The sequence below is a fragment of the Zonotrichia albicollis genome, chromosome 7 (assembly GCF_047830755.1).
Source record: "Zonotrichia albicollis isolate bZonAlb1 chromosome 7, bZonAlb1.hap1, whole genome shotgun sequence".
NCBI lineage: Eukaryota > Metazoa > Chordata > Aves > Passeriformes > Passerellidae > Zonotrichia > Zonotrichia albicollis.
This window is the reverse complement of record NC_133825.1, coordinates 30,483,272-30,507,339: the sequence shown is the minus strand read 5'-3', so window position 1 is coordinate 30,507,339 and position 24,068 is coordinate 30,483,272. Positions and strand designations below refer to the sequence as shown.

At 40.4% G+C, this 24,068-nt stretch overlaps 1 protein-coding gene across 2 annotated transcripts in view; it reads left to right on the top strand.

Annotated features, from left to right (window-relative positions):
* ZSWIM8 (zinc finger SWIM-type containing 8) overlaps positions 1-24,068 on the top strand; it is a 59,568-nt gene that overhangs the window by 19,353 nt on the left and 16,147 nt on the right. The window contains exons 3-18 of one of the 2 annotated variants that reach the window (XM_005481447.4): positions 944-1,038; positions 5,639-5,811; positions 7,521-7,628; positions 10,410-10,491; positions 11,106-11,226; positions 11,567-11,768; positions 12,668-12,843; positions 15,245-16,253; positions 17,007-17,138; positions 17,653-17,832; positions 19,095-19,278; positions 19,843-19,941; positions 20,839-20,963; positions 22,176-22,407; positions 22,663-22,815; positions 23,747-23,969. In XM_005481447.4, coding sequence (XP_005481504.2) covers positions 944-1,038; positions 5,639-5,811; positions 7,521-7,628; positions 10,410-10,491; positions 11,106-11,226; positions 11,567-11,768; positions 12,668-12,843; positions 15,245-16,253; positions 17,007-17,138; positions 17,653-17,832; positions 19,095-19,278; positions 19,843-19,941; positions 20,839-20,963; positions 22,176-22,407; positions 22,663-22,815; positions 23,747-23,969 — 3,294 coding nt within the window. Of the gene's footprint in view, positions 1-943; positions 1,039-5,638; positions 5,812-7,520; positions 7,629-10,409; positions 10,492-11,105; positions 11,227-11,566; positions 11,769-12,667; positions 12,844-15,244; positions 16,254-17,006; positions 17,139-17,652; positions 17,833-19,094; positions 19,279-19,842; positions 19,942-20,838; positions 20,964-22,175; positions 22,408-22,659; positions 22,816-23,746; positions 23,970-24,068 lie in introns of both variants that reach the window. The other variant, XM_005481446.4, reaches the window with a different exon arrangement.

Here is a 24,068-nt window from a genome sequence, read left to right as displayed (position 1 = left end):
CTGTGTGTAAAGGATAAAAAAATAAATGCTTCCTTTAATTTGGCTAACAGTAGGCTAGGCTAGCTTGTGGAGTTTTGTCCTTATGTTAGTCTTACAAAATCATCTTTCCTATCTGAACCTGTTGCTGGAGTCAGAGCTTTAACTGGGTTCAGAAACTGTCAAAGAGGGTTTGCTCAGTGTGCTGTGCAATCCTTTTGTTTGTGTAGATAGGAGAACCAGAATTTGCTGAATACATCAGTGATCAGAATTGATATAGTCAGATCACTATATTTCTTATGCTTCCACATTAACTACATGACTACATAGTCAAAGGTTTTCTGCCTTTAGATCTACTTCTAAGCTTTTATATTATAGGAGGTCTACTCATGTAACTGTGCATTCAGAATTCTGTTGCAAAGTAGTGATACTACACTCTTTCAGAAAGAATCTTGCTGAAAGTTCTTGGATATGTTTGTCCAAGGTTCAGGTATCAGTTGGGGGAGGTAGTGTCAGAAGTACTGATGTAAGATCACCTGCTAGGGAATAGAGCAAGCCAGCTGGTTGTACATGCTCATTATTCTGATGATCACAGATATAAAAAAACCTCACAAGAGCATGTAGATAATTAGTCTAGAAGGAGTGTTTACTGTGGCATGCTAACATTAGACCTTGAACTATACTATAATATATGAAGGCTTAATTTTAGACTATGAATGAATATGTATTTCAGAGGCTTAGGTGGAAATTCCTAAAACTGCTGGTGGCTATACACAAACCCAGTTAGGAAGAGACTAATGATTTTTGAGGTTGAATTGTAATGTGGAAATGGCAGGAGAGACCTAGACTTTTTATTCAAGATAGCAAGGGTTTTTCAAAAGCCAGAGGAAAAAGTCAGCAAAGAGGATAATACTGTGAAGTTTCTCAAAAGCAGATGGTCCTGACAGGTTCTGTTTGTGTCTTGCAGGTTGTACTCGTGCTTGGCGAATGGCAGTGCCGATGAGTTCCAGCGAGGGGAGCAGCTCTTCCGGGTCAGGGCTGTCAAGGACCCTCTCCAGATAGGTAAGGCCAGTGCAGCTCCACGTCTCCAGACACTTCAGAGTCCCAAAATCATGTCTGCAGTGGGACAGCAGTGCAATGACCGTGTCTCAAAACAAGCTTTTCTGGCATCTTAGCTGAAACTCCCTGCCAAATGTATTCGTTGTAATGTGTTGAGCTAAATGCTGTTTTATTTTGGCCTCAACCAGCTCAGCTGTGAAATGGACTGAAAGGTCAGAAATGTTCTGATCCTTAATGTGTCTTAGCATTTTCCAAAAAACTGTATAGGATACTTTTTTCTCCATAATGCTTAAATTCTTCATTGCTAAAGAGAGCTTGACTTTCTAGTTGTCCGATCAAATGACCAATGCCTAAAGTACCTGTTTGGCACAGAGGAAGTTTGCTAGGTTTATTCTTGTAACAAAAGAGTGTTATTAATTGTACAGTTATTCATGTAGTATTTTGGCAGATGGAAATCCTTCTTGTTGGACAGTAGCTTTTGTAGCTTCTCCTACTGTCTCGTTCTTTTCATGTATTTTGGCTATAGATGCTAATTTTATCTATACAAGAATTGGATTCTGGTTTTTTCATTAAATCCTTTGAAGCAAAGAAGAATATTGAGATAGCTTTTTCAGTGGCAGCTGTTTGACCAGAAGGCATTATGTGAAATAAAGGTACTACTAGTATGTCAAGGTGGACTGTGTCAATCCCATGCAGATTTTTTTCCTGCAAGTGTGAGCTTCAGAATCAGAATATTATTTGGCATGTGGGAACCAAGCCTGTTCTAATAAGAAAAATGATAATATAAAAAACTGTATAATGTTAAGAAGGAAGTTTAGGAAATTTCTTATATTTTCATGTGATGAGGGATAGAAGCTTCTGTGGGCCTGTTTAGTTATTAGAACCAGGAATACTTAACTCTCAGCGATGAGGGAAATGAATAAATTTAGGTAAAGAGCCCTCAGAAAGTGAATAAAAGTGACAGGTGCTATAAAGGTTTGGGGATACTGAAAAGAGAAAGAGATGGCATTTGAGATAGGCAAAGTGTAAGAGACTGCTGAACTGTTACCTGAATACAGGGTAAAGCTTCTGAAAGGGTATTGCCTAGGCCAGTGTCTACTGTAATAGCAATAGGAGAAATTCTTGGAATGGAAGTGAAGAGATTCCTTGTACTTAAGTCAGATTGAGTTAAAACTACCTTGCATAGTGTCAGTGGGACCAGATAGTAATTTTGGAATGTCAGCATTGAATTTGGAAAATTTGCTAAATAGGATTAAACTGACTTTTGAGGTCATTAATAATCTTCCAATGTCATGACTGAAATGCTGAGAGAAGCCTCTAAGGAACCTGCTAAACTTCAGGAAGCCAAATGTTTGAGGAAGAGAAATTGAGTTTAAAAGCAGCTTGCTGAAATTCAGTGATTCCTGGGACTTTGACAGTGGAAAAGAGCAAAATATTTGATAGACAGTAAAAGACTGTGATCAGCACTTGTTTCAGTAATACATTAAAAAGGTGAGGAGGTGTAAAGCAATGTACGTGAACAAGGCTGAGAATATTAATGCAGAACCTGTGTTTGGGGGAGCAGAAGAGTAGGGAGAAAGAGGAGATGGGGAGTGATACAGGAGGAAAAACTTATCAAGTACACATAGAAGCAACTGTGATTCCTGACAAAGGATTATGTGTGTGGAAGGGAAGGAAGAAACTTTGTTTAAATAGTGAGGTTGCATTGTCCTTAGGAGAGGAATTGTATCTTATCGTTTTTTTTTCTCCATAGACAGCAGCCCAGAAGCTGGGCAGCAGAGATGGGGGTGAATATATTTTCAGTTGTCCACTGCAAAGGATTTTAAGTTGTGTAGTTGAAGTGTTGAGTTTCATGCACTGACAAATGGGAGAGGAAGCACAGGAAAAGAAGCAGCCCTTGAGGGGGGAATTGATTTGGAGAGGGATTGAGCAGTGTGTTGTCATACTGTATTCAGTAGGAAAAATCTTGACTTGTGCTTTGTGCTCTTCTTGTCCCATTTCCATTTGTAGTCTAAGATTTATTTTTTAACCGTAAATAATCTTAGTCATTTTGTCTGCATGCATATCCATATCTGTGATTTCTGAACAGTAGCACCTCTTCACTACATTTCAAACCCCCAGTTTTTTACAGCTTTCTACTGTATATACACATGGAATTGGCTTTTGTAGACCTCTCCCTCCATTCTCTTTGTAGCAGTCATACATCCACATTGTTGCACTGAAGACATTATTGCTGTTCTTAAACAGGAGCGTTGTAGATTTCAGAGACTTCTTTTTTATCATAGTCTTAGTTTCATTTTAACAGCTGAGGAAGGCAGCAGCAGGTTTAGTTTTTGGGTTCTAACTTGGCTTTTCCTTCAATAGTGTCTCCACTTTTTAGAGGTTCTGCTGTCTTGGTTTAAGACAAACAACTGTCCAAAAATGCCTTCCATGTAAAAGCTTTTGTTCAGCTCGTTTTCCCCCTTTTTTCCCAAAAGTTCCTGAATTCTAAGCAGAGATGTATGTTTTCTGTTACTGTTGTAGGGGCATCAGAGCTGCTGCTACATCACAACAGTGATGAAGCCATGCTGCAATAACTTGATGTGGAACTTGGGGACATGATTTAGTGGTGAATGTGGCAGTGCCAGGTTAATGCTTAGGTAGATGATCCTAGGGGTCTTTTCCAACCTCAAAGATTCTGTGATTCTTTTAATTTTTCCTGGTAAAAGAAACCATTAATTATAATCCAGATTGCTTTCCTCATATACTTTCCTGTGCCACCCCACAAACAATTGTTAAGTACAGCAAGATTGGTGTTGCAAAAGAATTAACTGGGTAGTACTCCTTGAATTAGCATTGTGTCAGACATGTTTGTCAAGCTACAGATTGATTTGAAGCTTGTGATATGTCATGTTAAGCTCCTTAAATTTTGTCTCATTTTTTAAGTGTTGTTCCCTTGTTGCATTATCGTTTAACTGTCTTCGTATACAAAGAGGAATGTCATGGAAGGGGCTTGAGCTGGAATCCAGTCTTGTCTAACACCTTTTGTATATTTCTTTTGTTGCAGTGTAACAGAGTTGCTACAATTCTGATTCATGCAATGCTTAATTTTCTTATGTGAAAGTCAGAGCATTGCTCTGAGTTGCTTTTAGTATAACAGAAGGACTAGCTGAACTGTTTGTGTTGTATTAACTGAATGTGGAACCTAAATTAGAACTGTATCTGGTAATAAGCAGTGCAGTAATTTTGTGTGAATGCCTTCCTTTGTTTTGGTTCTGTTCCAATTGCTAAAATGGCTGAAGAATTTGGGTGGCTTTATGTGTACTAATCAAAATAATCACTCCCATCAGGGAGAGGATTTGAATTGTGGTGAACCGGACAAATAGAAAGGTTAAGCAAGGTAAGAGCAAATTTGTATTGGTATGGGGATTATATTTTGAGGAGAATGATGCACATTATTTTAAATGGAATAAATTTAGTAGGTCATGTACACTCCTGAACGCCATTATTTTTATAATCTCACGATATCATAATAAAAACTTGTGGAAGTAGATTATCAATCCACACTACTGTCCTCATGATGGAAAAGCTATTATCTATTCCAAGACGTATTTTTCCACTTAAGGTAGACTGTTCGACTGAAGTTTGGTTATGACTTTGATGCCCTGGTGCTTTCTGTGCTTTGTGAAAACGGGATTCCAGATTAGCAGAAAGGTTCTGAGGCTGATACTCATTGCTGTAGAGGATTACTAACTGCTGATAGGCACCTTTAAGACAGGTAGAAGATCCATGCTGCTGCTGGCCCTTTCCTGATCATACGTGTCCCTCCGGATGAGCAACATCTCCAGAGGAAGCTGCATTATGAGTACAACTCATAAGCACTGTTCAGGAGTTTACATGAAGCTAAGCCTTCTTAAAGTCCTTTGTCATAATTTATTTGTTTATGGTCACTGATTAATGGGGCTAGATTCAAGTGTTATTCCTAAAATTTCTCCTTTCCATTGTTTTAGTCTAAGCAAGAGGTTTTGGTTTTTTTTTTTGCGGTCATGATTTGTAAAAAATGGATATTAACAGAATTGCAAGGAGGTGCATAATTGATGACAAATGGGTAGTTTCTGGAGCCTCAAAGTAAAGTAAGTGTTCAGGTTAAATACTGCCTTTTTTAGTTCACTTTGAAATTGTGAAAATTGATTGACTTGGAAATAATTCCGAACAAGTCACCTGGCCCGTTCTGCACTACTGCCAGAGTTAGCACAGAGGTTATGCCTCAAATGTGTACGTATAGTCTAGCTTTGACCCTGTAAACAAAACCTGACCGTTTTCAGGGATGACTTTATCCGCTTCTGCTTTTCTCTATTTAATAATAAGAGAAATTAATTTATGTGTTACAAGCTGCTGTGTTGGAGTCTCTTACAACACATTATGCTTCTCTGCTAATGTTTAGGCACAGTTGGATGGGAAGAAAGAAGTACTGGAGACTCTAGATGCATGTCCATCCTTATGTGGATGTTGGTGCCAGACATATTGTTTCAGTGTTTAAATAGCATACACCTGTATTTCTGTGCTGACTGAACCTTTTCCCCAAATACCTGAAGAGTAACTTTGCACTTGTGCATTTCCACAGGCTTCCATCTGAGTGCCACCGTGGTGCCGCCGCAGATGGTGCCCCCCAAGGGCGCGTACAACGTGGCGGTGATGTTTGACCGGTGCCGGATCACGTCGTGCAGCTGCACCTGCGGCGCCGGGGCCAAGTGGTGCGCGCACGTCGTGGCGCTCTGCCTCTTCCGCATCCACAATGTAGGCATCCAGCTCACAGCACAGCTCTGCTTCCCCTCCTTCCTCCCAGGCGCTCCTCAGGGCACTTCTGTGCAGCACACGCTCTCTTTAGGGAAATGGCTCTTGACTCTCCTTTTGGTTACAGATTGGGCAGATGTCTGCTCAGTTGCGGTCTGCAGGCTGAATTGTGTGAGGCCCTAAACTGCAGACTGTCTTTGGTAATGTGCAGATTTCTAAGGGTAGATACCGAGTGCTTTTTGGCCCCTTCCTATTTCTCATTTAAATGCTAAAATCACTCATTATTTCTTCATCTCTGAAAAGAGTGGAAGGTCGTGAATAGTTTCTTTTAATAAAGTCTTTGTAAGTACAGGATTTGAAAGCTCACTCTTTATGTTGTTTGATCAGAGTGCAGAAGGAAAGTAATTTTGAATACTGTTGGCCTTTATGTTAACCAGTTCATTTTAACACTTACTGAGGTAACTGTCATTTTGACTTGAAGATTTCAAGCAGTCAGGTTTATGTTTTTATTTGACTGCTTTAATTCTATGTAGCCTTCCATAGAGCAAAAAGTAGGCATTTTATGTCCTAACCAACTTCAGTTGAAAATGTGTAGAATCAACATGAAATACAACCAGTTGAGAGTTTGGTCTTGCATACATTTGAATTTGGGAAGCTGAGAAGCACAAAGGATTAAGTTTTGATTATGGTAAGAACAGAAGATTTTCTGCTGTCACAGAACATTTTACAGCTAACATGCTTATGATCAACTCTAGATTCTTTAATAAGTTCTAATAATCTGCTGAAGCTTGTTAGTATTTCACAATGGACAAGTGTAATTGGCTTAAATTTATAGTCTTGTGAAATAATCAGAATATTGGTATACTTTCTGTATTTAAGACTGGACAGCTGGCAAAAAAACAGTTTCTACTCTGAATGTTTAGTTTGAGTTTTAAAAGGTGGATATGGAGAATGAGGCTAAAAATGAAATTGTCATTTATATTATTTACACTCAAAGTTTGGACCCTGTGTAAGATAAAAATCATTCTTTTGCCTCCAATCCTTTCTGCGCCTGAAAAGTGACAGTGAAAGTATTCTTGTGTTTGTATAAACTGACTTCTGACACTAGCAAGTTACAAGTGAAGGTATATTGCTCTATGTAGACAATATAATATCAGAAGTGTCTTTATTATCAAACTGCTCTTGACTGTGTATGGGTTAAATTTTAAGTGGGACATTTTTGTTACGTAGAGTGAAAAAGGTTAAGAAGCTAGTGGTGAGGTTTTTTTATAATCTAATTTGTTCTAAGATATGGAAAGAGACTTTTGGACTGAATTAAGAAACTCTAAAGAGATAAATGAGATGTGGTGATTCTGTGAAACAGTCCCCCACAGAGCTGGTTCATTTGCCAGAAGCTTAAGGGATAATGTCCTAGAGGTTTGTTTGTGAAGTCTCTGCCAGTATTTCTGCAATTGCTAGCAACAACAGATCTTAAGCACAGCTGTTACATCAGTTTCCTTGAAAAAAAACACTTAAAACCAGTTTTTATAAAGCCTAGACAGCTTATTTGCATCTTATCTGCAACATGCTACATAATTTCAGAGAAAAAATAATTGGCCATCAAGACCAAGCATGGTATGTATGCATCAGCATAGCAAGTGTTTGTGACACTCCATCAGTTTGGTGGACACAGCTTCATTAATGGTAGTTTGTGTCTCCTTTTCTTTCTTCAGGCATCTGCAGTGTGCTTACGAGCACCTGTTTCTGAGTCTTTGTCTCGGCTACAAAGAGACCAGTTGCAAAAATTTGCTCAGTACCTAATCAGTGAACTTCCACAGCAGGTAAGTGGGGACCATCATCTGAATGACACTTGTTAAATGCAGTTACCTTTATTCTGGGTCAATTTATGTGATGTCTTTTGTTGCAAAATAACCAGTTATGCTATTCAGTTGTGAGCTGCTGGAAGGCATTCAGTTCTTGCTCTTTTCAGTTTTGCTGTTCTATTATTTGACAATTGTCTGTTGCCAAGTGAAAGATTAGAAATGTCACAAAAGGAGAAAGAAAAGTGGTGGCTATTCATATCAGCATGAATATATGCTAAGCTTGTGAAAGATCAAACACAAACATCAGTTCATGATTGCTGAAAACTTAGGTCAGCCCAAATCAGCTTGTTTCTTTTTTGTGTGTTTGGTTAGCTAAGTGGAGAGAACTACCCAGATGAAGTATTGTATGTGCCTTAAGTGGGCACTTTCTAATGCACCTAACTGGTAACCTTTTGACTTCCTCCAGTGTGACTTCTTGATGATTCATAAGAATCATTCAGTCTAATAGGCATAACATTTTTTTAATCAAAGGCTAAGTCTACTCTCTCATTCCTTAAATATCTGTGTTGTTCAGGGTCAGGTCATTTGTATCATCTGCCTAAAATGTTTGCACAAAATAGACAAGAATTCCCAAGTGATTGTGAAATGACTGCTTTAAAATTACAAGGGCTTGGCAATTTTTTTTATGCTGGTTCAGCTAAAGGAGATTGAGAAAAACTGGCCTGCATGGGTATCTGTCACATTTCAGCAGTGCATTTGTAACACACTCCTCTTAAGTAGGAGTTAGATTACTGGAAGCATGTGCCTAAAATTCATCTTATGGTGCTGTGCTTAGGACACTATGATATTCTATTGCTAAAATATCCTGTAAATTTCCTACAGAAATACTAATCTTCTTAGGAGAGGAAATAGAGGAATTGCATGATATGAAAGTGATAGAAAAAAACCTGCTTTCTTGTTGCTGAGAAATGAGTTCCAGTAGTGTGCTTGATGCATTATGTAACAAGCAAAGCTTTTTTTTCTCTCCTCAGACTAAGCTTTATGGTACAGTCTGGTGCTTAATAGGGCAGGGCTTTGAAAGTAGTGGTAGTGGTTGTTCCCTGAATGGCATGTGAGTTGGCATGTTTGCTTTCAGATAATTCTGTGTCTGTCTGCTCCTTTCTGCAGGGTTTATTTCTCCTGTGGTCACATGTACCAGCTGTGCATCAGGGATATCTGGATTAATTAATTATTACAATTTTTCTAGATAACCTGATGAATGCTGCCCAACAGAAAAATTTAGGGTTTATTGGGAGATGTGTCTTAACCTATGTTGTGTATTTCCTTTAAAAAGGCAAGGTGTGCCCCACATTCTTTCAACAGTCTTATTCCTGGTCTTCAAGGTTTCTGGGTGGAGATAGATACTCTAATTCCTTGGGACCCCATATTTTGACTACATGACGTAAAATTAGAGTGGGCTGTACACATGATTTTATTTTATCCTTATTTCCAGTTTATGAATGACATGATACAGTATTATAATGCTGAATTACTTTCATGTGTAAGAGAATGATGGTTTATAGGAATGCAGCTAGATGCTTGTCAGAATCTCTGTAGAAGCTGTTTTCTAGGAAAATAATGGAAAAGCAGCTGGAATTCATAACCTAGTTCCTAGCCCAAGAGCTATTTCCCCTTATGAACCCAGTATTCCTATTCCAATTAAGCATGAATATCTTAGCAAAAAAGACTGAAGGAGGTTAACTGCAGGTCCCTAGTACTTCAGCCTTAAGGTGTGACACTGCCCAGACTTGTGAATTTTCTTAAAATATGTAGTAGTGGGAAAACAATACAAAATAGCTCAATGCTGAATTTGTTTCTTTAGGTGATTGAAATGTAAAATATCAATATGAAGCATTTTTTTCTTCCATCTGTTTGAGCTGTATCTGTACTATTTGCAAAGACAGGTGTACTGAATGTGCCTTTCTTTACAGTAAGAGTGATCTTTTACCTCAGCTGTTGTATGGAGAGAGCTGGGGGATATCAGACATTCTGTTGCAAGTAATTTTAATCCTAATTATGTGGATTAACAATTTGCGTGTTCTGTGCATACATACTAAAGGCTAAAAGGATCTACACTTTCAGACTTAGTGTATGGGGAAAAACTCTTTTAATTGTGCATTTTTCTTTCAAAAATAGCATTTTAAGGATATACCTACATAGGATTTTACAATCAGTGTGAACCTTCTCTGCTTATGCTCTGAGCTGGTCCAGAAGTTATGATCAGTTTAGTGCTGAAATTGCATTAATCTACTACTGAATCCCTTTGCAAACTGTATGGTAAATAAGCTAAAGTCTACTCCAAAAATTATGTGTACATGTATTTTATAGTTTGCTCCCCTGCTCCCGTTTGCTTGGGTTTTAGACAAATGATTTAGGAACAAGAAGTAAAGATCTTTCGAAGTACAGGAAAATGGCGACCTTGACAGCAGTGGCTTCCCTAACTCTCAAAATTAGTTGCAGTATCTACTTTCTGTAGGCTCCTATTCCTCAGGAAATGAGAGATGAGTTAATAAATTGTGATGCTTTTGCTTATTTCTTAGGATGTGACTGCAGAAAGTGAGCCTTTCATGGCGCCTGTGAGAGAGGTGTCACAGCTGGTGGCTGTTGTGTGATCTTTAGCACCCTCTCTCGTCCTTTCTGAAAATGTAGCTCTGGATTCCATACTCTTGAAGTTGCCAGAGTGCTTCAGTCATGATCTTTGGCTGGGTGTCGCAGGATAAAAAATACTGTGTATATTCAAAGTTTGCTTCATGTTTTCAGATTCTTCCAACAGCTCAGCGTTTGCTGGATGAGTTGTTATCTTCTCAGTCTACTGCCATCAACACAGTGTGTGGAGCCCCAGGTAATTTTAATACTTCTCATTTCAGCAATCTGTATCACAGATAGGAAGAGAATTATTCCATTGCTTTGGGTTTCTAAACTGGTTTGTTACCCGGTAGCTTGGATTACACATGAAAATAGAGGAAAAGGGATGAGTATTGGCACCTACATGTATATATGGCACAACAAGGGGCACCTCAGAGTGCTTGCAGAGGAAGGGAGCATCAGGCAATGCACTTTCTAACAAAGTGGGTTTTTTAAAATTTGGTATTAAGTATAGACTCCTGGGAATGTCAATTGGAGGGGACGTCTCCCAAGTTCCTGCTTAAAACTGGGCTGTTTACGACACTAGACTGGGTTAGCTGGGATTTGGGATAGCTTACATAAGTGTTGGTTACCAGAGATGTTGGGGCATTCCTGTTTTAGTGCTGCATTACCCTTCTGGTCAAGAAGAATCTGCTAATTTAATGTTGCTAATGTTGAAGGTAATGTTATGGTAACATTTAAAGGTAATTCTGAATAGGGTGTTCAGCAATGGGTGAAATAACTTGGGTAGCACTGCCTGTGTACTCTGTGGTTGGGCACATAAAGTATCTTCAAAGCTTGCATACTGTTAATGTGTTTTTCATTTGTAAGATCCCACTGCTGGACCTTCTGCATCAGATCAAAGCACCTGGTACTTAGATGAATCTACTCTGAGTGACAACATAAAGAAAACCCTTCATAAATTCTGTGGGCCTACTCCTGTTGTTTTCAGGTAAGCTATTTCCCATTGAAGTGTGATGTTCATGTGATCTGTAAATTCATTCACCATATAGCCTGTATGCTTTGGACTGAAGGATGCTCAGTTTCATGGTCACTCTTCTGGACTGTATTTTTGTGTAGCTTCTGCAGTGTTATTTCAGTAGAGCAGACTGTATTTGTACAATATTTTGCTTGTGTGGTGTTCTTTAGCTATTTATGCATTCTGTCTTTTAGGTTACTCGTGTCTGTGCCATTGAAGGGCAAATATATTCCTGGATGTAGATTATACTCAGGATTTTGTATGACTCTGCTTGATTTAATTTTTTCTCCTTATTCTTCTGCTTTATGTACAGTGATGTGAATTCAATGTATCTGTCTTCCACTGAGCCCCCAGCTGCTGCTGAGTGGGCTTGTCTGCTGCGTCCCCTGCGAGGGAGAGAACCTGAAGGAATCTGGAACTTGCTGTCCATTGTGCGGGAGATGTTTAAGAGGCGGGACAGCAACGCAGCTCCTTTGCTGGAGATTCTGACTGACCAGTGCCTCAACTATGAGCAGGTATCTCTTTGCTTGGAGTGTAGGGATGTTCTGAGGAACCAGGCAGAGCCAGTAACTGGTGCTTTGTGTCTATACAATCCATGGCTGAATACAATTATTCTATCATTTATTATTTTCATAGCCTATGTGCGTTGTAGGCAGGTGCTTCTCCACACTGAAAGGATGCTACAGTTTGCTCTTGTTCTGATTTAGTGATGTCTTGGTAACGCTGTATTTCCCAAATGCCTCAGTTGTTCTATCATGAATATGTAGACTCTGAGTTCTTTTGTTCAGCGTATTTGATTTGATTTCTTCCCAATCAAGGTGATTTATTTTACAGTTGTTCTGTTTCTGTTTGTTTTTTTTTAACAAAGCACATCATGTATAAGCTGTCATGTTGATAAAAACTAAATATATATGTTGTGTGATAGAGTCTCAGATTCTTTTGTTATCTTCACGGAATATATCTTTTGGTGGATTGAAGCAGTACGTTTATTTTGTCAAAATGATATTAGAAGAAACCATTTCTTTTGATAGTTCCGGACTTTGACCTCAGTCTGTAATATAAACTGTGGTGTAAGTTTCCTTATTGTTCCATCCCATACCTCAACTTTAAGCAAGGGAAAGGAAATGCTCCATTTATCACATTTGTTTACTTTTTCTCTCCAAGTGTGAAGACCTCTAGGAAATGAATGTCCTGTGAGTGTTTTGTTCTTTGGGCATGTGCCTTCTAACCAGAGAAATTTTGAGGCCCTTAATTCTCATAAGCCAATACTGCTTTAGTGGTCATAATTATTTTGGAGTCAAATGAAAACCTGGTATTAACTACAGATCCCATTTCCTTGGGATTATGAGACAAATGAGAGCAGAGGATGAGATGCTGGCCACAGCACAGCTTCACTGAACCTTTCCTTCTGCAGATAACTGGCTGGTGGTACAGTGTGCGAACATCCGCGTCACACAGCAGTGCCAGCGGGCACACGGGCCGCAGCAATGGCCAGTCAGAAGTAGCTGCTCATGCTTGTGCAAGCATGTGTGATGAGATGGTGGTTCTTTGGAGGCTGGCTGTCCTCGACCCAACTATTAGTCCACAGAGGTGAGCTCCACAATCAGTTCCTGTCTCTCTTTAATTTCTGTGATACTCAACCACACTAAAGAGTTTCATCCTGTAGATTTCTTGTGTTTGTATTATTACCTCAATACCTGTTCAACCATTAGTCCTTCTGGACTGTGTGCTATGGAACATTCAAAGCACTGTAATTACTTTAATTGCTATTGCTGCTTACTTTTACCAACATCAAGTAGTGTGACTAATTTGTTTTCTGAGAGCCCTTTCTTACATATGGGTGTAATTCTGCATTTTAGTGTCCCAGTGGAGAGCATTTCTTTGAATGGTAGCATCAGGTACCAATTAATTTTAAAGGTTTCTATATTTAACCATTCAGCAGTTTAATAGAATTCTGTTTAGCCCAGTCATTCACTATTGTGTATTTTGAGATGAACCAGTTTTTACTTTCTGTGCTCTTAAGGAGTTGTTCTCTGCAGTGTGTTGGTAAACAGTGTCACCAGTGTGTGATTTTCAGTCAGTGTTTTCAATTGTCTGAGAAAAAATGGTGTGGCTTCTGCAGATTTCTAAATCATATTGTGCTCTGGTAAGTCACTGCCATCTTTATTTAGCACCATCTTTATTTAGCACCAGTTAAATAGCAGAGGAGGTACTGAGAGCTCCTGTTGAGATACTGTGGTTGACATCGTAATAGTTTGTTTTGTACATCTTGTCTGCAGAGTGTGGGGTATAAAATGTATTGGATTAGTTTAATGTGCTATAAATTCTCAGAAGTTTCTCAGAACAAATGAAAACAGGATGGTAATTTCAGAACAATTACACGTTAACAGGATTAGCTTTCTCTGAATTGTGTAGCATTAATAAAATGTCCTATGAAAGGCATATCAGGGACATTAAAATGGATGCAGTTTTTGTCTTGTACAGTTTACAATATGAAGTAGCTAAGTATAGGAGTTGAAGTCAAAAACCGTAGGGAATGAGGCTTAAAATAAACACAAACATCAATCAAATCACACAGAAAAAGCATAAAGCATTTAAATAACGTATGAAGCATAAAGTATTTTAATAACGTATGAAGTTGTGCTATCTATAGTCACATTTGAGTTATTTGATGCAGTTCAGATTTGCTTAGATCTCCTACTTGAGCTAATGAATAATTGAAATGCTCCTGCTTGATTACCTATTCTCTTGGTGTTTGAATAGTCTCCAAAGACCCTCTTCTTGTGCTTCCCAGCCCCTTACAGGGAGTCACAAGGAGACTTCACAGGTTCTCATCCTTATGTTACCCTTCCCGAGTATTCCTGCTCCTTTGCTCCTTTTTCCTTCTGAAAATAATGTTCTTAACCAGTATGTTTCCTGGTTAATTAATTTCTTGAGTGGACAAATATAAGTAGTCCATTTCGTTTAGTCCCTATTGTCCCAATAGAACCCTTTGCTCCTAAATTGGGTCACCTCAATTTTAATTTTGTTTTCTTGTCCTTTTACTTTTATTAGGAAATCTGATAGGATTTAAGTGTTGGGATTATACATGAGAAATGCGTGGCAGAAACAGAATGGCAGTTGATTGAGACACCTGGTGAAATTTCTAGAAATGTCTTTTTCTCTTGAATTAGATCTCCATTTAGACTATTTTGCTTAAGTGCATTGGCCCTGTGTGAGATTTGGAGCTGGAAAACACAAAACGGTTTTGTTCTTCCCATAGTAATATGTGGGCATGGGACTAACTGTGTATCATGAGTCTATGTAGTCCTGCCAGCTTGCTGCTTCTTCAGAGTTACTTGAACATCAATTATTGCTGTCCCTATGGTTTGCAACAGTTTGTTCTCCTGAGGATGGCCTGCTAAAGCTTAAATTAAGTTGTTGGCTTCTCTAGAGGCCCATTAGGGTAAAGAGGTAAATGCCTGGGAGGGAGATTAGGTGGTCCTGTCTGTCATTGTGCTTCCCAGGGTCAGCTATTTAGGTTGTACTTGTGAATATCGTAACTGGAGTTATTCACAGGGCTGTTTCACAGCTGCTGCAAGCTGTTCTATGAGTGTTTCCAAGGGCAGTTCCCCATGGAACTGAGACTCTGAGACTCATCTCACTCATCTGAGATTGCTGAGACTCAAATCACTAACACCTTATTTAGGGCAGATAAGCAAACAGAGCAGACAGTGTTTTATTTTAAACCTCCCAGTTTGTATTGTGCTTTCATGTTGGTGATTTTTGTGTTTTGTTTCTGGATCATGAACCTGTCTACAACCCAGTTGTTAATATATCTGTTTGCTTTTTTCAGCCTGTCTTCTTACTACTGCTGCCTGTATTTAGCATTAACTTCATTCAGCAGATGATGTTTCCGGCCAAAGGAAGGAAGTGTTCTGTAGATCAAGTAGTAGTTTGTTGCAGGTGCTTTTTGTGTCTGCTTCCTAACCTGTCCCCTTTCTTCTCTTAGGCGCAGGGATCTTTGCTCACAGCTCAGACAGTGGCAGCTGAAAGTCATAGATAACGTTAAGAGGGGTCAGCACAAGAAATCACTGGAGAAACTCTTCCAAGGCTTCAAGCCAGCTGTAGAAGCCTGTTACTTCAATTGGGAGGAAGCTTATCCCATTCCCGGGATTACATATAGCAGCACTGACAAGAAGAACTCGTTCTGTTGGGTGAAGGCCATCCAACAGAGGAGCTGCCGGTTGCAGTGTGCAGAAAGTGCCTGTGAGGCTGGCAGGACGCTCGGCCAGGAGCCCGGGGCAGCGTGTGTGCAGCCCGGGGACCGGCTGCGGCCCTCTCCCCAGGAGCCGGCCGTCCGTCCAAAGGAGCTCACGGGGAAGAGGAAAGTCGTCTCTGAAACGCCGCAGAGGGTTCTGAGGCGGCTCTCGGCAGAAGGGGACAAAGCTGTCTATAAGACTGCAGTGAGCAAAGCAAAGTTGCCGGTGAGCAAAGGCTTGACCAGTAAACATAGTGGGAAACGCCGTATGAGCAGCGAGGACAGCTCTCTGGAGCCAGACTTGGCGGAGATGAGCCTGGATGACAGCAGCTTGGCGCTGGGGGCAGAAGCCAGCAATACCTTCAGTTTTACAGAAAGTCCACTGAGCAGGAGCTACAGGGATGCCTTTGAGGAGGATGGTGGAGTGTACTTCTCTGAGGGACCCGAGCCTACTCTCAGGAGCAGTTCCATGGCCAAGAAACCCCCCAAGGATCCTGTGGGGGAGATGGGTAGTGGCGATGATGACTTACCTTCTGCAGACGAGAACTCTGGTGGTGTGAGTCTGAAGCCTGAAGAAGTGGGAGAGAATGGTGCAGCAGGGGGAGGGGATGATGGAGAAGAGGAAGATGATTACCAGGTATACTATCTGAATCCACAAGAGGTAGCCAAGGAAGATGATGACAAAGCTGAAGGGGGAATTGAAGAGGAGCAGGATATATTTGCTGGTATAAAGCCTCTGGAACAGGAGAACCGGATGGAGGTGAGTTGAATCTAGTTCAAAATGCTGTTTTGCAGTTTTATATGTTGTATAAATCATGGTCTCACCACCCTCATAGCTGTCACACTTAACCTAGGATGTTGTTAAATCAAGTGCTTAATTACAATGTTGTGATAACCAACTGTGTCATAAGGTATCTACAAGCTTAATGCAGTGGCAGCATGTGTCTGCTTCCCACAAGCTTGATTCCCTGTTTCTGTGCTAACTGCAAGTGTGTCCCAGTTTTAGTTAGTCCCATCTCACACTCCAGCATTTACAAATGTAAACAAAACAGTGTGCTTTTCACTTAGTCTCACCCTTGGAAAAGGCAAAAATTATCTGAAATTAAAAATGAGACTGAGACATGCTCAGAAAAAAAAATGTAAATCCAACCATTTAAGCAGAAATGCTTTGGAAAGGAGAAGCAGTCTAAATAAACTGTGTCTTATTCCTGTAATAACCACAAAATGGCAATGCATGGAAACAGTGGTAATTTGAAGTTTAGTATTTTTTGAGCTATTTTCTGATCTCATAGCACTTGGAGAGAGGATGGGACTTAATCATGTAAGAAAAAACTTTTTGGGGGAGTGCTTCAAGGAGTGGTGGTGAAGGACTAGGCAAGGAGGACTCTGAGAATACCTGCTGCTGAAGTTAGTTGAGAATTGTGCTTTCAGTCTTTGTGACAGGTGGTTTGAGCAGGCTGACTCCAGGCTGGGCTGATGTGGTTTGAACATGACCATCTGTTCCTTCTTGCAGGTCCTGTTTGCCTGTGCAGAGGCCCTGTATGCGCACGGATACAGTAGCGAGGCGTGCCGCTTGACTGTAGAGCTTGCCAGGGACCTACTGGCCAACCCTCCAGATCTCAAAGTGGAGCAGCCACCAACTAAGGTAGAGAGATGGCAGCAACCTTCAGTAGTCTTGATGTTAGTGCAGCTCTGTGCAGGTGACCCTGTTTCTTGAGATTCTCTCCAAAACCTGTGTCTCCTATTTCGTAGTGCACATCACTGGAAATGTTAGTAGTTCTGCTATTTCAGGATAAGATGGTTGGACAGAAGCATAAGTTTCTGGAAACTCAGTTGTAGTGACACTCAGTAGTGTTTGTTGTACAGAAGGGTTCCCTTGGAAGGAATGGGTATGTGACATCTGCCTGCACAGCATCAGTCCAACAGGGAACGTGTCTTGTCCACAGGCCGGCTCTTCCACTGTGTTGTCCTGGGGTGACATAGGCTAGGCAGTGATGTTCAATGGTAACCACTGAAATTGGAGATTTCTCAGCAGAAGGAACAAAATCTAAATGTATTTTATTCTTTCCTCTGTCCATAATTACTGCAAAAGATAAGAGGACAAGAGAGTCATTTAAGATGTTTAGGAAAGTGTCTGTGACAAATTCCTCCTCAAACAGGGCAAAAAGAACAAGGTGTCAACCAGCAAGCAGACATGGATGGCAACCAACACCTTGTCTAAAGCTGCTTTCTTGCTGACTGTCTTGAGTGAGCGGCTGGAATACCACAACCTGGCCTTCCGAATAGGAATGTTTGCTCTGGAGCTGCAGAGACCACCTGCGTCTACCAAGGCTCTGGAGGTAAGGAAATATCTCAAAAAGACAGTATCCATAAATGTTGTTCTCTTGGAATGTCTTTGCTCACATGGTTTAAATTTCAGTGCCTGAAGTTTGGTTGTACTTTTATGTTTTCTTAAAATGGATTGCAATAGAACTAAATTGAGTGCACATCCCATTAGGACATGTTGATCTCCTAAAAAAATTATTAGCAATATCACTTGAGCTGTTGTTACCTTCACTGATAGGAAGCTCAGACGAAGCTATAGGTCTGAAAATATTTAAATGAGTACAAAATCTTTTATGAATGTATTATTTGGATAAGAACAGCCTAGTTCTTATCTTAAGTATGTTTTCATTTTGCTTCGCTAATGTGGGGAAAAACAAAGGCATTTGTAAATGCCCATATTTGTCCGTATTTGCATCGGTGAAATGGTTTGAAAGTTATTCCTTAGGGTGAATTGGTGCAATTGTTATGTATCTGAAAATTGTTGCTATTGCTGATACCTCATTCACTGGCAAGCAAGCATATGCACTGTACAAGCATATTATTTTGGACATTCCTTGATTTCTATGAGGATTCCTGTTTTGAAAAAAGTGTCCAGTGAAGACCATGTCTGTGTGATTTACAGCTGCCTTGCTTTTCACTGCAGGGTTGTTCAGTCTCTTAGAGTGTGTATTGTTGCTAGTTATCCACCAACTACAATTATTACATTCATTATCTGTACTTCTTATGGTCTGATTAGAAGATTGTGAGTTTGGCAGTCACTTGCTACCTAAAAGAAAACCATTGCTTTCACGTGTTAAGAATGGAGGGAGTACAGGCACAGAGCAGTGAAATGTCTTCATCCTGATGGCATGTGTGCTGCAACTGTGCCCTTTTTTCTGCTAATCAGTCTCTGGTGTCTCAAATGGGTGTATCACTTAACATAGCATCCTTTCTTCCTACAATTACAAGTAACTACCTTTTCCACTGGCCTATCCAGTCAGATACTTCTGCTGATGCTCTTGTGAGAGCTGATGCATTTTTTCTGTATGCAGCTGAAAAGTCATCATTTGAGTAAAAAAAAAAGTGTATAAATATGAAGCAAGACTCTTATTAGATGTGAAAACCATTTTCATTGTGGAGAGAATGGTAATGGTGGCTAGGCTGGTAAGCACTGCTCTCATTTAATAAACTAATAAAAACTATTGCTGTATTCTATGTATAGAGGAGAACGGTGTGCTCCCCATAGGGAACTGTGCCTCTGACAGCTTTTTATCTGTTTTCTTGTGGATACCACCAGGTGAAGCTGGCTTATCAGGAATCTGAGATTGCAGCCCTCTTGAAGAAGATTCCCTTGGGCACCAATGAGATGAACACTATTCGAGGAAGAGCCGAAGAACTGCGAGAAGGGACCTTGTGTGATTACCGTCCTGTCCTGCCTCTGATGTTGGCAAGCTTTATATTTGATGTCCTGTGCACTCCAGGTACTGACAGCATTGGCCTGAGTGCGTGCAGGGCGTATTCTGAGATGCCACGTCTTGAGGGATTTTCACAGAGAAACTGTCTTCTGTATAAGAACAACCAAAGTTTAATTCTTCATACACTGTTGCTTGCACTTGCCTCTACATTGTTTTAAAGATATTTTGTTCCCCAGTGGGACAGTTCTCCTTCTGCCTACATTTGAAAACAACTCCACACTTAAGACATTTTAGCACTCTATGTGTGTTTGTAAAATAGTTATAAATTACTGACTTTGCTGCTTTTACGCTGGTTATATTTTGAGGAATCTAATACAAATCTAGAATATAATAAGAACACTGCAACCTGGGATTAGAAGACTGACTTGGCAATATACTGGTTTGGAGCCTTCTGAGCTTAGAGAAAGAATTGGGAAGAAAACCTTGTAAGGTGCTGTGATCTTGAAGCTGGTATGAGGCTAAGAATAGGACCACAGGAAGCGATGAAAATTCAGAAAGCTCTCAGAAATGTCTTTTGCTTTGAAGCCTTAGTTTTGAAAGATGAACACTAATTCCATTGTATTCTTTCAGTGGTTTCTCCTACAGGCTCTAGACCCCCAAGCCGTAATTGGAATAATGAAATGCCTGGAGATGAAGAACTTGGTTTTGAGGCAGCTGTTGCTGCTCTTGGTAAGAATCTTTACAAGGAAAGTCTGCCTTCATCCATGTTCTGCATGCTTTCCCATTTTGAATGGTGAGAGTTAGTAGTTCATTCCAGTTTGGTGCAGAAATAGAAGTGTTTGCAGAGTTTGACAGAATCAGGTGCAGGATTGCACATGCCAGGGTTGAGGTATCAGTGCAAAGCTGTGAAAAAATGGAAGGACAATATGGGATGAGAGCTCAGTGTTTAGGTAGTAACATGAATTTTAGCTTTCTGCTTGCTTTTTTGTCAGGAAATATGTATTGCCTGGACTTCAATGGAAATTGACAGTTTCAGAGGCAATTAGGAGAAAAGGCAATAATTTTTGAAGAGATTTGACAATGATAGCAAAAGATTAGCAGAAGTACTCTCAAGTATTATCATATCATTTAGGATCTTAGCATAGAACTGAATTCTTGCCTCATCTGCCTCAACAACAAAGCAGTGATTATATGCATGTTATGTTGACAGTACTGTATGCGTGTTTTAAAGCAGTAAGCAAAAAGAAATTAAATGGATTAGACAAAACCTGTTGTTTGTTGCCTCATCTCTGAAAGAAGATGAGTTTCTTATGGTGTTGGAATGCTGGCTTGTAGCATCTGCAGAAACCAAAAGGCTTGTTTCAAGACAGGGTTATAGGCTTGCCTGGACTCTTCCTGTAGCTTTTTAGTACCTGGTTGTTCTGGCAGTTGTGGCCAACTTAGTACTCTAGGGACAGACTGCAGCTTCTGTTTATTCATGGCCTCTTTTTGAAGTTAACAGAAAAAATCTTTTTTTGCCTGTAACAGTGAGGCTATTGAAACAGTCTGAGGTATAGACAGCTCTCAGGATGGAGTGTAGTCCCATGAGCTCACTTGTCTCTTCATGCTCTCTTTTATGGGCTGCAGGTATGAAAACAACTGTCAGTGAAGCAGAACATCCTCTGTTGTGTGAAGGCACACGAAGGGAGAAAGGGGATCTGGCACTAGCCCTGATGATCACTTACAAGGATGATCAGTCTAAGCTGAAGAAGGTGAGTTTCGCTTTGAAAGGGGAGAGAGAGAAGGAAGGTTTGGGTTTTGATGGATTTGATGGTTTTGCCAGTGTGTGTAAGTTGCTGTGTCACATACTGATGTTTTACAAGCTATGTTGTGGTATTTATATTCATCCACTGCTGCAAAACCTGATTGTATGGAGTGTGTTGCCCTGGGAGAGGCATTCTTTCCATAGGTTTCTTAAGATCCAGTCAGGGCATGTGTTGTCACTGCTTTTATTGCTAAGACAAGTTCACTCCTAAGGGGTTTTGGTGTGCAGTCTGTGTGTGGTCTGGGAATTGGACATGTTTTGCTGCAGGGATATTGGCTTGCAGAACAGTATAGCTAGCAAAAGCTCTGTTTCTTAACCTCTCACCTCTTTGATATACTAGTTCATTACACCTGTCTTAATTTCCTATGCAGGAGAGAGAGAGTAAAACTCTGCCTGTCCACCCCAAAGGAAGAAAAAAAATTGAAAACTGCTGAAGCTTCAGAAAGGATTTTATTAATCTTTTATATTCAGAAATCCTCCTACACAGCAAGAACTACATTATTAGTGTCTTTTTGTCTCCTAAAAGAGAAGCATTTTTGCTATACTCTTCTCCAGGGAATAATCAATCATCTGTGCATAAATGATCTGTCAGACTTGTGGTGTTGATTAAATATGGAGAACAAACAGTATAAGTGGACAAACCCTTAAAATGTGGTGATGCATTGTTCCCCAATTACATAATAAGTTATGACAAGAAAATGTTACTGTAGGCCAGTATAATGCAGTTTCTCTAGTGGCTTTGCCCGTTTCTCAGTAATGTATGACAGGATTTTCTGAATGGTGAGCGTGGAATTTTTCTGACTTAAACAACATCTGACAGAACTAAATTTAGAATTCTCCATTCTGTCCTTGCTATACCAGAATTGCTTATTTTTTGTGAATTTTGGGTGCTTTTCAAGTAAAGCCAGTGGCTGTTTCAAGTGAAAATGTGGTATTACTGAGTCTTTGCATCCTCAAGTAATGCAGACCACCTGTCTCTCAACTGTGCATTACATTGCTCTTTAGTGCAGGAAGATGATGCATATTCTTTAGAAAATAAGCATTTTCTTTTTATCTCCAACAAATAAAATTTGATATTTTACCTCTTCGTCTTAGTGTAATGAGACCCTGGTCTCTTACCCTTCACTGAGAGCCTTTTTTTTGCCCCTTGTTGTTGAAGATTTTAGACAAACTCCTGGACAGAGAAAGTCAAACTCACAAACCACAGACGCTGAGCTCCTTCTACTCATCCAGCAAGCCAGCAGTGGCCAACCAAAAATCTCCTTCCAAACATGCTGCCCAGTCTGCTGCAGCTATCCAGCAGCTTCCAGGGACTTCTGTCACTCAGCAAGCTGCTGTAAGCACTGCAGTGCAGAGCAGTCCTGAGAACTTTGTGGAGAAGAGTACACAGGGTAAGAAGTGGTTTGTAACAGCTATGCTAAAATTTTCCACAGTTAGAGCCTATTTTCCAAATCTTGAGTTAAATGTTCTTGGCCTAGTGTCAGATGATCTGCTTTATAACTGAAAGAAACCTGACATAATCCTGCTCATAAATATAATTCATTTTATAAAAATCTGTTGATACTTGTATCTTTTAAATGGCCATGTCTGATTTTAGAGATACAGAAAGAAGATGGTGTATATGTTGTCACTGTTGTGTTTAGCAGAGAGCTCTCAGAGGCCCCCGTGTGAGCCAGCTGCTGAGGCCACTGTTTTGAAACAAGAGGGGAAGGTCCCCAGTCGTCTGGCCCTTGGAAACCGAGGTGGATACAATGGGAGATGCTGGGGCTCACCTGTCAGGCAGAAGAAGAAACACACAGGTGGGAATGGATTAGCTCATGCAGCATCTAGTGCTCTCTTGGGCAGTCTGCTGGGAGAAGAGCTTTTTACAAGGACATGTAGTGATATGACAAAGGATAACAGCTTCAAGCTGAAAGCTGGGAGATTTAGATTGGACATTAGGAAGAAGTTCTTTATTGTAAGGGTTGTGAGTCTCTGAACAGGTTGCACAGAGAAGTGGTGGATGCCCCATCCCTGGGAGTTTAAGACCAGATTGGATGGGACTGACCAAACTGTTCTATGACTCTGGGATTTTACTTGTCAGCCTTTCCTGTACAACAGAAGCAGCTGAGTATCTCTGAGGTGTTTGACATGGACATATAAGATTTGCTCCATAAATTTCCTGCCTTTCTTGCACCAGCTATGTTCTGTGTGATGGATTAGATTCCTGGAGCTGAATGACTGCTGACTCTAGAAGTGCAGCACTGTGCTCCTGGATCCAGAAACAAATTCAGAGAAGCTGCTGCCTCTTTACACTGCTCTTGGGACGGGTATAAGTTAGAGGCAGAGGATGTGAAGGTTGTGCAGCATGTATCTGAAGGGTTTTCTTCCTATTTGTATAATCTGTGGAACTTGACTTTGGAAGTACATTTGCTTGTTGTTATTATATTCTGCCACAAAACTTGGCAGGTGGAGTGAGGGGCTGTGATGGTGTGAAGAGGGAAATAAAGATGCCTTGTTCTTGGACTCTTCTACATTTTAATCCAAGAATTACAAAATGTCACTGATGTCTGTGGCCAAATTGATTTGATTTAACCTCTCTCAATTTACAGTGACTGCCTATCAGCCCTAAGGCAATCACCGACACAACTGATCTTAGCTGGTACTGCAGGTGATATGGTTCAGAGTATACCTTCCTGCATTGCATTTACCAACCCTGGTGACATTTCTGTGTTGATTGTGGTGTTGTAGGCATGGCTAGTATTGACAGCAGTGCTCCTGAAACCACCTCTGACAGTTCTCCAACACTCAGTCGGCGTCCTCTACGTGGGGGCTGGGCAACGACGTCCTGGGGCAGAGGACAGGACAGTGACAGCATCAGCAGTTCTTCAAGTGATTCACTGGGATCTTCCTCTTCCAGTGGCAGTAGGAGAGCAAGTGGGGGAGCCCGTGCAAAGACTGTGGAAGTTGGCAGGTAATGAATAATACCAATGCACAGAGGCAACCTCTAGGCCTGATGTTGGGGACATGCCGTGCGTGCATCGGGAAATACTTTATGGGGAAAATTTGCTTT